The sequence below is a fragment of the Gorilla gorilla genome, chromosome X (genome assembly GCF_029281585.2).
Source record: "Gorilla gorilla gorilla isolate KB3781 chromosome X, NHGRI_mGorGor1-v2.1_pri, whole genome shotgun sequence".
NCBI lineage: Eukaryota > Metazoa > Chordata > Mammalia > Primates > Hominidae > Gorilla > Gorilla gorilla.
The window spans coordinates 29183856-29200542 of NC_073247.2; the positions used below are offsets into that span (position 1 = coordinate 29183856).

Genomic DNA, 16687 nt, shown 5'->3' on the forward strand with positions numbered 1-16687 from the left:
AAAAATTTGGAAATAACCCAAAGTTTAGGAAGGCTAATTCATTCAATACATAAAATAATCAGGTTCACCTCTGGTCAGAAAATCTGTTTACTAAGCTTATTGTTATTTTCAAAACATTGCCATAGTTCAAATATTTTGCTTATTTTGGTTTTCCCTTTCTTCAGTCGAGTTGAAATTTTGAAGCTTTTGGTGTAGTACCAATGGAAAGATAGATATGTCAGTTGTTTGCTGACTTTGTGCCTGTCAAGAAATGCAAATAGGGCTGGGCAAGATGGCTCACACCTGTGATCCCAGCACTTTGGGAGGACAAGGTCGGAGGATCACTTGAGCCCAGGAGTTTGAGACCAGCCTCGACAACATAGGGAGACCCTGTCTCTACAAAAAAATAAAATTAGCCGGGTGTCACGGCACATGCTTGGGAGGTTAAGGCTGCAGCGAGCCATGATTGTGCCACTACACTCCATCCTGGGTGACAGAGTGAGACCCTGTCTGAAAAAAAAAAAAAAAAAAGGAATGCAAATATATTAGATCAGGTTGGTTTGGAGCATCACAAAGTAAAGGAAACATCACCCTAAAAAGTGATGTGACAGTATACTATGGAAAGGAATTTTGTTGAAAACTCCCATGAAGTGATTATGGGAGTCAGGGAGCTCATGAGAAGGACTATAGAACACAAGGTTAGACTCCAGAGGGGCCTCAGCAGTGCCCAGAGAGCTTGTTTAAAAGGGCACTCTTGGCCAGGCACGGTGGCTCATGCCTGTAATCCCAGCACTTTGGGAGGCCGAGGCAGGTGGATCACCTGAGGTCAGGAGTTCGAGACCATCCTGGCCAAAACAGCAAAACCCCGTCTCTACTAAAAATACAAAAAATTAGCCAGGTGTGGGGGCGCATGCCTGTAGTCCCAGCTACTAGGGAGGCTGAGGCGGGAGGATCACCTGAGCCTGGGAGGTTGAGGCTGCAGTGAGTTGTGATCACACCACTGCACTCCAGCCTGGGTAATAGAGCGAGACTCCGTCTCAAAAAATAAAATAAATAAAAGGACACTCTCACAGATTACAATTCCTAAATTTGGGGGGAGGTTTCAAACCTCCTTTTTTTTTTTTTTTTTTTTTTTGAGATGGAGTCTCGCTTTGTCACCCAGGCTAGAGTACAGTGGTGCGATCTCAGCTCACTGCAACCTCCGCCTCCCGGGTTCAAGCGATTCTCCTGCCTCAGCCTCCTGAGTAGCTGGGATTACAGACATGTGCCACCATGCTTGGCTAATTTTTGTACTTTTAGTAGAGACGGGGTTTCAACATGTTGGCCAGGCTGGTCTCGAACTCCTGACCTCGTAATCCACCCGCCTCGGCCTCCCAAAGTGCTGGGATTGCAGGCGTGAGCCACCGCGACCGGCTGCCTCCTTTTTTTTTAAAACAAATGTTCCCAACTTATTCCGCGAAATACTGTCAAAGAACTCACTTTGAATTTCAGCATAGCTGTTAAATATGTTGTTTTTGTCTCATAGTCAACTTCCAATTTGTGTTTTTAAAAGCCTAGATAGGTTGAATTACTTTGAGCTGAAAACCAAAACAGTTAATTATGTCAGCTCCTCCACATCCCATTCCCCATATTTAAATTAGAAAATCGTACACTCTCATATTTCGATTTTTCTTTTCATTTTGAATGCTCTATTTTATGCAGAGCTGGATGTGACCTAGACATGGAGAAACTCATTTATGTCTAGCAGAGAAGCAGCCTATAGCTGCTCTGTAGCTGCTGCTGTGTTTTGGAAAATAAGCCAGGATTAGATTATGTCTGATCACTTTCCACATCACATGATGAACAGCGATTCAGAAGAAGCGTAAAATGAATCCTGCTGAGCAGCCCCTCAGCTACCATGTGGTTAACTGGCGGTTTCCTTCCCTCCCTCCTGTGTATTCCTCATTAGAATCTATGACTGAAGAGGATCGGCTAAGAGTGGTTCCTCGCAGCTTAAAGGGAGGCACTTTTCACACTCTGTCTTAAAATCAGAAGTTGAATTCATGAACACATATGATTTAGATAGAAGTCATGGGATGCAGCAGTTCTTCAACGAAAACCAGGAGATCTGAGACATGTGAGTACTGGGAATGTGCCTGTGGTTATGAATGAAAAGGGGAAAATGAGCTGCCCTCACCCTCTTCTCCTTTCTCATTTACTCCCACAATGCTCAAGCTGCCCTGTGTGATTTGCACAAGGCATCGTTAGAGTAGCATAGGAAACTACATTTAGGAAGATGTAGCTTTGAATTTATGAAGTAGCATAAAGTATTGTCTTAGAGATATTTTATGTTTGATTTAATTTCAGTCGATAATGTACCAATATAAAATCTCAATTTAAAACTCAGTGGCAGGGAACAAGAAAGGCAGTGTAATTTATATGTGTTTCTTCAATACTTTTATAAATAGCTATATCCCTACTTTTGTGACATTTAGTAGCATCATTGAATTTTTATTGGATTTTATAACTCAATGATCACATTATTTCTATATCTATTCAACACAGAACTTCATGAGATTTGCATCACGTTTTAAAAATAATCTAGGAGAATTGGGAGAATGCTAGATCATCTGTTTCCAAAAAAAGGTGTATTGTTTCTAAATAGATGGCATGCCTTTCTGTACCCCCATATAATTAGAAGCTTAAATATTCACTTTGTTTATTTTGTACTGAGGTTCTTTCTCATGGCTACTGGCATCTAGTTGAAACAAACTTGAGCATTTAAGGGATAGAGTTTCCAACAAGCAAATTAAAATAAAAACAAGTAAATAAGCTGGGACAATTAATATGAGTAATTTGCTCTTAAACTCCACTTCTTTGATGTCTAGGTTATAGGTAATTCCCCCAACTTCTATTCCACATCTTGCCTTTGGAAGTTTATTCAGGCTTAAGGTGGAGGGTTTAGGATGCAGAGTGTGCTATACTAATTAGCGTGGGATGTTTTCCTTTGGGAATCAAATGTTATTCTCCTACCCAGCTGACTTGTGCTGATGATGGAGGAAACTCATCTCTGAAAGTAGGAAGGGACATAGGAGGTGTACTGACTCTTTCAAATCTTTAAGCATGTCATGAAATAAATCTTTCGAAAGCTCCATCTGAACTCTACTGCTGTAGTAGACATTTATTAGCAGAGAGTAAAGAGAAATTATCTTTTTATATCTAGGATTACTCACAGTTCTTTAAATTTAGCCAAATTTCCTAGGTTAAAAAAAAAAAAGCCAAGTCCAACTTGTAAAAACAAATCCTCTCTCTTTTTGAAATACTTTTCAACTTTTAAAACATTGCATGTAAGTGGAAATATTAGCTTAGATTTTTGGACTGCTTTTTCCTTCAAATACCTGTGATTTATTGAGGTGAAATTCACGTAACATAAAATTAGCCATTGTCAAGTGAACAACTCAGCAGCAGTTAGTATGTTCACAGTGTCGTGCAACCACAACCCCTATGTACTTCCGAGACATTTCCAACACTCCAAAGTAAAACCCCTTATCCATTAAGCACTTTCTCCTCTCAGCCCCTGGCAACCACAAATCTATATTCAGTCTCTATGGATTTATCTATTCTGGACATTTCATGTAAATGGAGTCATATATTATGTGACCTTTTGTGTCTGGCTTTGTCCATGTTGTAGCATGTATCAGTACTTTATTCCTTTTTATTGTGGAATAATATTTCATCGTATGAATATGCCACATTGTATTTATCCATTCATCAGTTGATAGACATTTGGATTGTTTCAGCTTTGTTTTTTTTTTTTTTTTTTTGAGACAGTCTTGCTCTGTCACCCAGGCTGGAGCGCAGTGGGGCGATCTCGGCTCACTGCAACCTCCGCCTCCCAGGTTCAAGCGATTCTCCTGCCTCAGCCTCCGGAGTAGCTGGGATTACAGGCACACACCACCACACCTAGCTAATTTTTGTATTTTTGGTAGAGACAGGGTTTCACCATGTTGGCCAGGCTGGTCTCGAACTCCTGACCTCAGGTGATCTGCCCGCCTCAGCCTCCCAAAGTGCTAGGATTACAGGCGTGAGCCACTGTGCCCAACCTGTTTCAGCTTTTTGACTGTTATGAACAATGCTGCCGTGAACATATGTTTTCCGTTCTCTTGGGTATATACCTAGAAGTGGAATTGCTGGGTCATACGGTAGCTTTATGTTTAACATTTTGAGAAATTTCCAAGCTGTTTTCCCAAGTGACTGCACCATTCTACATTCCTACCAGCAGTGTATAAGGGTTTCAATTTCTCCACATTTTCAGCGATAGTCGTTATTGTCTGTCCTTTTGATTTTAGTCATCCTAGTGGGTATGAAGTGGTATCACACCATGGTTTTCATTTGTATTTCAGTAATGACTAATGACATTGAGCATCTTTTCATGTGTTTATTGGCTATTTGTATATCTGCTTTGGAGAAATGTCTATTCAGATCATTTACCCATTTTTAATTGAATTATTTATTTTTATATCGTTGTAAGATAAATTTATATATTCTAGATACAAGTTTCCTATCAAATATGTGACTTGCAAATATTTTCTCTCATTCGTTGAATTCTCTTCATACTTTCTTAATGGTGTTCTTTGAAGCACAAAATTTTTACTTTTGATGAAGTTCACTTTATTTTTTCTTTGGTTGCTTGTGCTTTTGGTGTCATATCTAAGAATCCATTCCCGAGTCCAAAAAGATTTTTGCTCATGTCTTACTTTAAGAGTTTTGTAACAACTCAACAAGAAAAAAAAAAAACTCCATTAAAAAGTGGGCAAAGGTCATGAACAGACATTTTTTCAAAATGGCCAACAAACACACGAAAAAAATGCTCAACACCACTAATCATCAGATAAATGCAAATTGAAACCATAATGAGATACCATCTTACATACCAGTCAGAATGGCTATTACTAAAAAGTCAAAAAATAAGAGATGTAGGCAAGGATGTAGGGAAAAGGGAATGTTTATCACTGCTGGTGGGAATGTAAATTAGTACAACCTCTGTGGAAAACATTATGGAGATTTCTCAAAGAACTAAAAATAGAGCTACCAAACTACCATTTCATCCAGCAATCCCACCATGGAGTCTACCCAAAGGAAGTCATTATATCAAATAGATATCTACACTCTTATGTTTACCGCAGCACTATTTACAATAGCAAAGATATGGAATCACCGTAAGTGTTTTTCAATGGATGATTGGATAAAGAAAATGTGTGGTGTATGTATATGTAAGTGTGTGTATATATATATGTGTGTGTGTGTGTGTGTGTGTATGTGTGTATATATACGTATATATGTATGTATGTATGTGTGTGCATATATATATATATATGCATGCCATGGAATACTACTCAGCCATAAAAAAGAATGAAATCATGTCTTTTGCAGCAACATGGATGGAACAAGAAGCCATTATCCTAAGTGAAATTACTCAGAAACAGAAAGTCAAATACCCCATGTTCTCACTTAAAAGTGGGAGCTAAATAATGTATACATATGGGCATCCAGAATACAATAATAGACACTGGAGACTCAGAAAGCTGGGAGGGTGGGAGGGGGGTGAGGTATGAGAAATTACCTAATGAGTACAATGTATGCTACTTGGGTAATGGTTACACTAAAAGCCCAGACTTCATTATACATGTAACAAAATTACACTTATACCCCCTAAATACATATATTTTTAAAGGCCAAAAAAAAGTTTTGTACTTTTAGCTCTTACTTTTAGGCATTTGAACCATTTTGAGTTGCTGATTTTCACGTATGGTGTGAGGTAGGAGTACAAATTCATTTTTTGCATGTGGATATCCAGTTGTCTCAGAACTGTTTGTTGAAAAGATTGTTCTTTCCCCGTTGAATCCTCTTAGCACCATTGTCAAAAATCAATTGACCATAAATGTTGTTTATTTCTGGGCTCTCAATTCTATTCCAGTGATCTGTATGTCTTTCTTATGCCAGTACCAGTGTCTGGATTACTATAGCTTTTTTTTTTTTTTTTTTTTTTGAGACGGAGTCTTACTCTTGTAGCCCAGGCTGGAGTACAATGGCACAATCTCAGCTCACTGCAACCTCCGCCTCCCAGGTTCAAGTGACTCTCCTGCCTCAGCCTCCAGAGTAGCTGGGATTACAGGCACAAACCACCACATCTGGCTAATTTTTGTATTTTTGGTAGAGACAGGGTTTCACCATGTTGGCCAGGCTGGTCTTGAACTCCTGACCTTGTGATCCACCCGCCTTGGCCTCCCAAATTGCTGGGATTACAGGCATAAGCCACCACGCCAGGACTATTATAGCTTTTTTTAATAAAGTTTTGAAATTGGGAAGTATGAATTCTTCAACTTTGTTTCTCTTTTTCAAGATTATTTTGGCTATTCTGGGTCCCTTACATTTCCATATGAATTTTAGAATCAATGTGTCAATGTCTCAAAAGAAGCCAAGTGGAATGTTGACAGGGGTTGTGTGGAATCTGTAGATCAATTTGGGGAGTATTGCTATCTTAACAATTAAATAATCTGATCCATGAACATGGGATGTCTTTCCATCTATTTAGATCTTTAATTTCTTTCACCAGTGTCTTGTAGTGTTCAGAGTATAAGTTTTTACACTTCTTTCCTTAAATTTAACCTAGGCTTTTTATTCTTTTTGATGATATTATACATGGATTTTTGTTAATTTCATTTTTGGATTGTTTATTGCAAATGTTTAAAAATTGATTTTTGTATATTGGTCTTATATCCCAAAACCTTACTGAACTCATTAGCTCTAATAGGTTTTTAGTGGATATTTTAGGAATTTTTATTTACAAACCAGGTCATCCGCAAATATGGTTTTACTTGTTTCTTTCCAATGCCTTTTGTTTCATTTTCTTGCCTCCACTACAATGTCAAATAGAAATGCAAGAGTAGCCATTCTTGTCTTGTTCCTGATCTTAAGGGAGAAGCATTCAGTGTTTCACCAGTAAGTCTTATATCAGCTGTGTCTTTTTCATAGATGCTCTTTCTCAGGTTGAGAAAACACACTCCTATTCCTAGTTTATTGATTTTTTTATTATTACAAAGTGGTGTTTAATTTTGTCAAATGCTTTCTCTGCATGTATTGAGATGATCTTGTGGTTTTTGTCCTTTATTTTATGATATGGCATATAATGTTAATTAAATGGCACATTATGTTAATTGATGTTAAACCAACTTCGCATTCCTAGGATAAATCCCCTTGATCATGGTGTATAATGCTTTTTATATGCTGCTGAATTCAGTTTGCTGGTATTTTGTAGAGGAATCTTGCAACTATATTCATAAGAGATACTGATCTATAGTTTTCTTGTGATATCTTTGTCTGATTTAACTGTCAGGGTAATAGTGGCCTCATAGAATGAGTTGGAAAGTGTTCCCTTCTCCTCCATTTTTTGGAAGAGTTTATGAAGAATTGGTATTAATTCTTTAAATATTTGGTAGAATTCATCAGTGAAGCTATCTGGGCATGAGGTTTTCTTTGTGCGTAGTTTTTTTGATTACTTATTCTGTCTCTTGTTATATGACTATTTAGATTTTCTATTCCTTCTTGAGTCATTTGTGGTAGTTCTAGGAATTTGCCCATTTCATCTACATTATCTAATTTGTTAACATATGCTTGTTCAGAGTATTCCCTTAAAATTCTTTTTTTTTTTTTTTTTTTTTTTTTTTTACTGCTCCATTGCTCCTTATGGAGCAGGGCAAACCCATATGGAGTGCGTCCAGAAGAGCCATTTAAAATTCTTTTTCTTCTTTTATCTCTTGTTGGATATGCCAATCAAGGTTTATTATGAGTTCATAATAATAAATCTGCTGAAAGCTGATGCAGTGATGTTTACTTATGTTTATTCATAGACAAACATTGTGTGCATAAAATTTTCTCTCATTCAGAAATTTGGAAAAAATATAGAAAAGCAGTTGAAAATAATGAATACTCCCTCATCATTCCACTACCCAGAGATAATGACAACATTCTGATAATTTCCTTCAATGTATTTTTTGTATATTATAGATTTCTGATCATCCTAAATGTTAGTTTTTTGTAGCCTCACTTTCAGCACTAAAATGTTATGTAAACATTTCTCAAGTTGTTATAAATGCTTTGCAAACATCATTTTAGTCATTGCTAAGTATTTTATTTGGTGAATAGGCCATAATATGCTTAATTATTCTTCAAATATTGGACCTTTTAATACTAATATAAATAACACTTTGAAGAATTTCTTTGTGCAAAGCCTTTTCCTTATTTTGGATTATTTCTATATTCAGGTGATTAGATATGAAATTATCGTGTCAAGGGCTATAAATATTTTGAAAGCTCTTGATAGAAAATGATAGATATTATTTCCTGATTACTAACCATATTCCAAAGAGGGTTCAACATAATCTACATATGTTTTATTTAATCCTTGTAATAAACCTGAATAAAGGGTTATTATTCCTGTTTGTATAGTGGAAGCAGCTCATGCTCAGTGTGGTACTTGGTAAGTTTTTTTTTCGTTTTTTTTTTTTTTTTTTTTGAGATGGAGTCTCACTCTGTCACCTGGGCTGGAGCGCAGTGGCGTGATCTCGGCTCACTGCACCCTCCACCTCCCGGGTTCAAGTGATTCTCCTGCCTCAGCCTCCTGAGTAGCTGGGATTACAGGCGCCCACCACTATGCCCAGCTAATTTTTTGTATTTTTAGTAGAGGCGGGGCTTCACCATGTTGGCCAGGCTGGTCTTGAACTCCTGACCTTATGATTCACCCGCCTCGGCCTCCCAAAGTGCCGGGATTATAGGCGTGAGCCACCATGCCCAGCCTACTTGGTAAGTTTATGCAGCTTACAGCTGGCAGAGTTGGGATTTGAATTCAAGGAGTTTTGACGACAAAGTATTTTTTGCTGTCACCCATTACACCATTTTATGCCACCTCTGAATGTTGCTGCTTCAGAAGCTAGCTTTAATTAAATTTACTTATATACAGTACCTTGTATTTGCATAGTGCTTTTCAAGTTGGCCAGGCCCTGTAACATACGTTTGATCCTCACAGCCTTTTGAAGGGTTGTTCTCAGTTTGCAGAAAAGGAAATGAGGCTTTGAAAGGCAAAGTGATTGCCTCAAGGGAACACAGCAAGTCACAGAGCCAAGGCTCGTGCTTGATTCCTGTTTCCACTGGTCTGACTAGTGTTAAGGGTTTTTTGTCCTGCTAGGTCGTTTCACCTGACCACAGTACTCTGCCTCTGGAGTATCATGGCAGTTTGAGAAAGCATAACCTACATATAAAATCGAGGCTATTCCCTTTCTTGTGCTCTACCCAGCTTCCATGTAGAGAAGTAGCATCGGGCCAGGCGCAGTGACTCACGCCTGTAATCCCAACACTTTGAGAGGCGGGTGAATCACTTGAGCCCAGGAGTTTGAGGTTGCAGTGAGCTATGATTATGCCACTGCACTCCAGCCAGGACCACCACTCAGTGAGACCCTGACTCTTAAAAAAAGAAAAAGACCAGGCACAGTGGCTCACACCTGTAATCCCAGCACTTTGAGAGGCTGAGGTGGGTGGATCACTTGAGGTCAGGAGTTCAAGACCAGCCTGGTCAACATGGTGAGACACTGTCTCTACTAAAAATACAAAAATTAGCTGGGCGTGACGGCACATGCCTGTAATCCCAGTTACTTGGGAGGCTGAGGCAGGAGAATTGCCTGAACCTGGGAGGCAGACAGGTTGCAGTGAGCCAAGATCATGCCACTGCACTCCAGCCTGGGCAACAGAGTGAGACTCCATCTCAAAAAAAAAAGTAACATCAATTTTATATTGTCATTGTTATTTTATTTCTTTTGTGATATGTAGCAGGTAAGAGAGTACTAATAATAGCTATCATTTATTGAGTGCCTGCTACTCTCATTATTTCTTACCAAAACTCTTAAAGCTTTGATTAGTCTCCCTCGTTTTATAAATGAGGAAAGTGAGACTTAACTGCCCCAAGTTACACACTCATGGGTGGCAGAGCCTGAATTGGAACCAGATCTGGCAGATTCCAAAGTTCATGGCCCTTCTGATATGCTACCCTGACTTGGAGAATTGGAATTTATCCACATAACAGAAATTAAACATTGCAATTTCATTCTCCTGAATTTCACTTGACACTTAAAATTTTATGTTAATGGTATTTCAATTAATAATCTATTGCCTTTTTGTTCCCATGGAGCACTTTGGAAACACTGATATATTTTATTTCTTCCCTTGAGACCACTTAGAAATGTATTTATTCAATTTCTGTAAGTGCTAAGAGGCCGACAAAGACAATCCGTGCTTTTTTGGCTTTGTGGTTTGATGCGTAAGCTGTGACAAATAGAAGTTTCTCTAAAGGAAATTGTTCTTTTCAAAAGTACTCATTCTTTATTTTATATGAAAAAAACTTAAAAATACTAAATAGCAAACTAAATATTTCTTTAATTCTTGGTAAAACATCTAGTTAATTTAGCTGTTTAAAAATCGAACAATCGCTGGGCACGGTGGCTCACGCCTGTTAATTCCAGCACTTTGGGAGGCCGAGGCGGGTGAATCACGAGGTCAGGAGATTGAGACCGTCCTGGCTAACACGGTGCAACCCCATCTCTACTAAAAATACAAAAAATTAGCAGGGCGTGGTGGCGGGCGCCTGTAGTCCCAACTCCTCGGGAGGCTGAGGAAGGTGAATGGCGTGAACCCAGGAGGCGGAGCTTGCAGTGAGCCAAGATCACACCACTGCACTACAGCCTGGGCAAGAGAGCGAGACACCATCTCAAAAAAAAAAAAAAAATTGAACAATCAAGCCATTCACAGCTGCTTGAGAGCACCCCTCCTGGCTCTCCATCCCCATCTCCTTACTCCCAATTTGAAGTCCTTTACTGTGATGTATATTTCAGTTTGAGACCTTCATGGAAAAATAACAAATGAAAATCTTTCATCTTTGGTGTTCCCTAAAGAATTTTCTCCAAGTTTAGAGGGCCTCTTGCCATTCTTCTTGCTATTGTTTGTCAGAGGGTTCTAGGTTATCATAGCCATCAAGCAGTCTACTGCCACCGTAGGGTATATTGAAAATCCCTGTGAACTCAGACCGTCCTCATTTTCCTCCTCAATGAACTGCAGACAGAGAAGATGCTCTTTCAAGTCCATTGTCCCTCTAAGACTATCCGTATGCTCTGTAGCTGTGGGAGGGGTAGGTAGGGGAGGGCATTGATTTTCCTTCTGCCTCTCCTGCTCATTCCCCTAGCTATTGCTCATCAGTATCTTGACATGCTCAGTGACTTTCCTCTTTTTTTCCTTTTTCCTTTTTTTTTTTTTTTTTGGTTTGTATATATATATATATATTTTTTTCTCAAGCCATTTTGTTTTGCTTTTGTTTTCCTCCCCAAATATTTTTGAAAATTGCAAACCTACAGAGAAGATGAAAGAATAGTACATAAACACCCGTTTGAAATAATTTGAAAATAAGCTGTAGACATTATGGAATTAACCTCTACGTACTTCAGCATGCATCTACTAAAAGAGGGATATTCTCTTATATAACTACAATACTAGATCACCCTGAAGAAATTTAACATTGATAGTGTAACATTATCTAACATGTAGTCCATATTCAGAATTTCCCAGTTGTCCAAAATTGCCCTTTGTAACTGTTCTTTCCTTCCCTTTAAAATAAGCCTTCTCTGGCCCTCTCGTCCCCTCCAGTTCCTCTCGTCTCTCTCCTTCCCTTCAAGCTCGCTCCTTAGGGGTGCATTTGTACCGCTGTCTCCTACCTCCTCATCGATACCAGCCCAGGGAAGATGATCTGACAGGTTCTTGAATGACCTCGAAGTCCAATGGAGCATTTTCAGTGCTGATTTTGCTCACTTCCTGGCAGTCTTTGGCACTCCTGCCCACTCCCTTCTTGCTACTCATTGCCCTTGGCTTCAGGGGCAACACATTCTCCTGGTTTTTCTTTTAGGTCTCTGCATGAACTATTTATGTGGACTCTACTTTCTCCTGGCTTTTAAATGTTGGGGCTCCTCTGGGTTCCCCCTTGGCTCTCTGATCTTGTCACTCTAACACTCTTCTTGGATGCTTTATCTACTCCATGGCTTTGACATCAGTGTGTCAAGACTCCAAATCTTTATTTTCAGCCCACATTATATGCTCTAATCCCTGTTTTATTGGGAATCATTTTAAATAAGTACTTTTCTTTGTAAAAGGAGACCATTTTCTTCATCTGAAATCATGATTCCTCTCACTACCAATTCTTAGGTAATAGTCACCGTTTGATATGATAATGTGTTGGCCTGGAGGTTTGTATAGGGTTGGTACTACAAACACATTTAATGCCTGTGTGAAACAGACAAAACAAAACAAACCCATCCCAACAACCTTTTTATTCTTTACACCAATTAAATACATCTTCGTCTTTTTATTTGCTGTGTGATTAATTTACCTTTGCTTTAAAAATTTCAAGTATTTTGAGACTCTGATAGGGGCTATTTAGATATCCATTTTAGAATCGTGAACCTTTAGAAGGCAGAAAGGCCAGGTGTAGTAGCCATGTCTGTAATCCCAGCACTTTGGGAGGCTGAGGCGGGAGGATCACTTGAGGCTAGGAGTTTGAAACCAGCCTGGGCAACATAGCAATACCTCGTCTCTACCAAAGGAAAAAAAAAATAGCTGGATATGGTGGCTCGCACCTATAGTCCCAGCTACATAGGAGGCTGAGGCAGGAGGATCACTTGAGCCCAGGAGGATCACTTGAGCCCAGGAGGTGGAGGCTGCAGTGAACCATGATCGTACCACTGCACTCCAGCCCGGGCAACAGAGCAAGACATTGTCTCAAAAAAGAAAAAACAAAAACACACACAACACAACACAACACAACACCCAAAGAGAGCAGAACCACCTCTTTGTTTAAATGATTTTTACTGGCTTCCAGCTTTACTAGGAAATTCACAAAGAAGCCAGCTTTCCAGTTGGGTCATGTTAATTGTTAGGAAATCTTGTTACAGAGAGACCTATTGCAACTAAGTGCAAGAAAGGACAATCCCTCAGCCCCAATTGCCAGTTATTTCCCATATTCAGAACGCTTTTCTTATATGATTATGGCTTTATATTTCATTAGCTTTTAGCAGCTGCAAAAGACAAAAATTTAATGCGGATCGTATTTGACCTTGGATGAACGAACGTGGCAATATAACACAGATTAGTAATTAATAACGAGGGAGACATAAAACAGAATTTACAGTCAAGATATTATTTCCTGAGTGAAGATTAAAGGTTATTATTGAATTATTGAATAGGACACATTTCCTATGAGAGACTATTTTAATAATTTAAAATGATAGGAATTCTTTTATATAGCAAAATTTCTTTTACATACTTAAGAATACAATAGTTTTTAAAAATTGATGTATTCATAATAATTCTTTTGGAAAATTGGCAAAACATAATATGGTAGGAAGGTTAACAGTTACTTGTAAACTATTCTCTTGGTCTGAGTGTTTTATTGAGTTGGCCTATTATTTTGGTATGGTATAAATGAAGCATCACATTTTCTTGAACTAGTGATATAGCCAAGGATTACAACTCATCTTTTTTTTTTTTTCTTTTTTGACACAGGGTCTCACTCTGTCACCCAGGCTGGAGTGCAGTGGCACCATCAAGGCTCACTGCAGCCTCAACCTCCTGGGCTCAAGTGATCCTCCCACCTCAACCTCCCAACTAGCTGGGACTACAGGTGTGTGCCACCATGCCCGGTTAATTGTTATAGTTTTTGTAGAGATGGGGTTTCATCACATTGCCCAGGCTGGTCGTGAACTCCTAGGCTCAAGAGATCTGCCTGCCTCGGCCTCCCAAAGTACTAGGATTACAGTCATGAGCCACTGCACCCAGTCCAAGGATGACAACTCTTAAGGAACCTTTCATGAGATGGCTTTATGTCATCTTCATGTTGTTCCATTGCCCTGTTGAATCAAATAGGGCTTTAAATGGGCCATTTAAAAATCCTAATCCTAATAAATGTAGAAGAAATGAGTTCAAAAATCACTGTTTTGCAACCACCATAGAAATAATTGATTTAAGCAAAAATCATCAATGGATATTTTGGAGAACAGAATATATACACAGTCTCAAAGCGTGTTCCTGCAAACTGTTTATTAATTGTAAAGAGGAAAACACTTCTACAGTAGAGAAGTTCACATGGACACCACCTTACCCAAGTGATCCAGGTTCGTTCAGTGATAATGAGACAGATGAGCACCACATGCCTTCTGATGTCCTAATGCACTGAGAAAGACATACCACTTATCCTGCCAAAATACACAACCTGAATCTCATCACGAGGAAAAGAGCAGACGGATCCAGATTGAGGGATGTTTTACAATCAACTGGCCTGTACTGTTTGAAAATTTCAGTGTCATTGAAGAGAAAGGCAGAGGAGTTGTTCCAGAATAAAGGAGACTGAAGAAATCATGATGGTATATGGAGAGAGAGAAAGAGAGACTAGTTATTAACAATTATACTATCTTTACTTTTTCATACATTTGAAAATATTTCAGCCGGGCGCAGTGGCTCATGCCTGTAATCCCAGCACTTTGGGAAGCTGAGGCGGGCAGATCATCTGAGGGCAGGAGTTCAAGACCAGCCTGGCCAACGTGATGAAACCCCGTCTCTACTAAAAATACAAAAATTAGCCGGGCATGGTGGCGTGCGCCTGTAATCTCAGCTACTCGGGAGGCTGAAACAGGAGAATTGCTTGAACCTGGGAGGCGGAGGTTGCAGTGAGCCAAGATCGCGCCACTGCACTCCAGCCTGGGTGACAGAGTGAGACTCCGTCTCAAAAAAAAAAAACAAAAATTTTTTTCAAAAGAAAAAATCCTAATCCTGTACATCCTGAGATAAGTTTACCAAGTTTGTAGTGGTGGCAACCTAGGCTTATGTCCTTTGGTAGTACCATTTTTTAGCCCTTTCTTGTTTTTGCCATCTACCAACTTCATTCATTGAAGACTCTCCACCCACTTTGAGCCTCATACTGGGTATCTTCACTGTACATGTGAATAAGCCCCAAATGCTTTGGTGTCTGAGTTCCTTGATCTCCTGAGCCCCAGAAACGCCCTCATCTCCTCAACTTCAGCTGCTCACTCCCATTTACTGGCCCCCATGGTCACCTGGAAAAGCCCGACCTCTGGAATCTTCATGATTATCATCCTATTCTCTGATTGCTTGGTCTTCTTTGAAACCTCTGAGCCTTAGATACTTCACATGTGTCTCTATCTCCCAGCCTCCAGTTTTATATAGATTTTGGGAATACAGGTGCATTTTTATTACATGGATATACTGCGTGGTGGTGAAGTCTGAGCCAGCCCTCTCTTGTCTTCCCTTTCTTCCCCATCCATCTTCCCTCCATCTTTTGTTGGCTGTCACTTGAACCAGTTAACAGATCATACACCTTAGTCATATTTTAGGCAATTAAAAAAATTAATATGTGAAATGTTTAGTGTTCCCAAACCAATTGCTAGCAAACTTTGGCTACAATTCCTTGATGGAAAAGCCAGAGATATTAGTAACTTGTATTTTTCTACGGGGATGATTCCGATTGATTGATTTATTTTCAAATAGCCTTTAGAATTTGTCTCCTTTGTCCAGAAGTTTCTGGTTTGAGTGTTCAGTTTTGCACATCATATCGTGCCCTTGGATGGTTATTTTCAGCTTTTCTATGTACAGTGATAGGCGGGCTGCAGCAATGGCACTAAAAACAAGTAGATGGATGAGTTAGAGTATTTGGTAACTGGAAAGAATCTTAGAGATCACACAATCCAAAGTTCTCATTGTTTACATGAGAAACTGAGGACCTCGGAGTTTCATTGATTTGCCTGAGGTTACTTAGCTGGCAACTGGGTAAGTCAGGGCCCAAATGGAAGTATCCCAATGACAAAGTCAGAACTTATTTTTATTACCCCATGTGGATGGGGTTGGTGGGTAGGAGAGTAAGTACATAGAATGTTGTAGAAATGACCTGTTATTCTCACTCTTGTCTCACTGGAAGGCCAGAGGTTCCTGAGAATGACACAATTATGATCTCTTTTGTCCCTTAGGGAAAGTGATAGTTGTGTTTCAAATGCCTGACATTGTTTGGAGACTGGACTTCACACTTTACTCTCTTCTTTCAGAAAAGTGTCTCCCAGGGACAAGGCCTCTGTGTTGTGGCCTTGCTCTGCAGGGCTGCCAGAGTATGTGGCTGAGCGAGCCTCATAAGGTGTCTGCCTTGCTTGCTGCCCAACAAGCAGGCTTTGTGTCTGTCTCATGTTCACTGGGCATGTGCTTTGAGCTGTTTTTCCAGTGAAGTTAGAAGTCTCACTGGGACAGCCGCACATTCTGGCAGATGGCAGATATAGAATATCTGTAAACAAAAATAACAGTAATGAAGACTGTGGTCCTAGGCCAGAGTTCAGCCATACCCTCTTCTCATCATGCTTTGAACAGCTGAGGTTATAGATGCTTCTCCTCTTCGCTTAAAGCCTTTTGCTATTAGAGGATTCATTTTCTTTCCAGTTCATTCGAATTCATTTTAATCAGCTGTGTCGCACTTGTGCCTGGGTCTCTTCTTGCCTGGATGCCAGGCCCCTTAAAGGTACATTAAATATTCGCTAATCCTGCTGCTTCCTTGGGAGGCGTCTGCCAGAAGAATTTCAAAAGC

General features: G+C 39.5%; 1 protein-coding gene across 2 annotated transcripts in view; it reads left to right on the plus strand.

The window, feature by feature from the left end:
- PPEF1 (protein phosphatase with EF-hand domain 1) overlaps nucleotides 1-16687 on the plus strand; it is a 153396-nt gene that overhangs the window by 30629 nt on the left and 106080 nt on the right. For both annotated transcript variants that reach the window (XM_055376684.2, XM_031005700.3), the window contains exon 6: nucleotides 1928-2095. In XM_055376684.2, the coding sequence (XP_055232659.1) occupies nucleotides 2050-2095 (46 nt within the window). In that variant the 5' untranslated portion in view covers nucleotides 1928-2049. The remainder of the gene's footprint in view (nucleotides 1-1927; nucleotides 2096-16687) is intronic.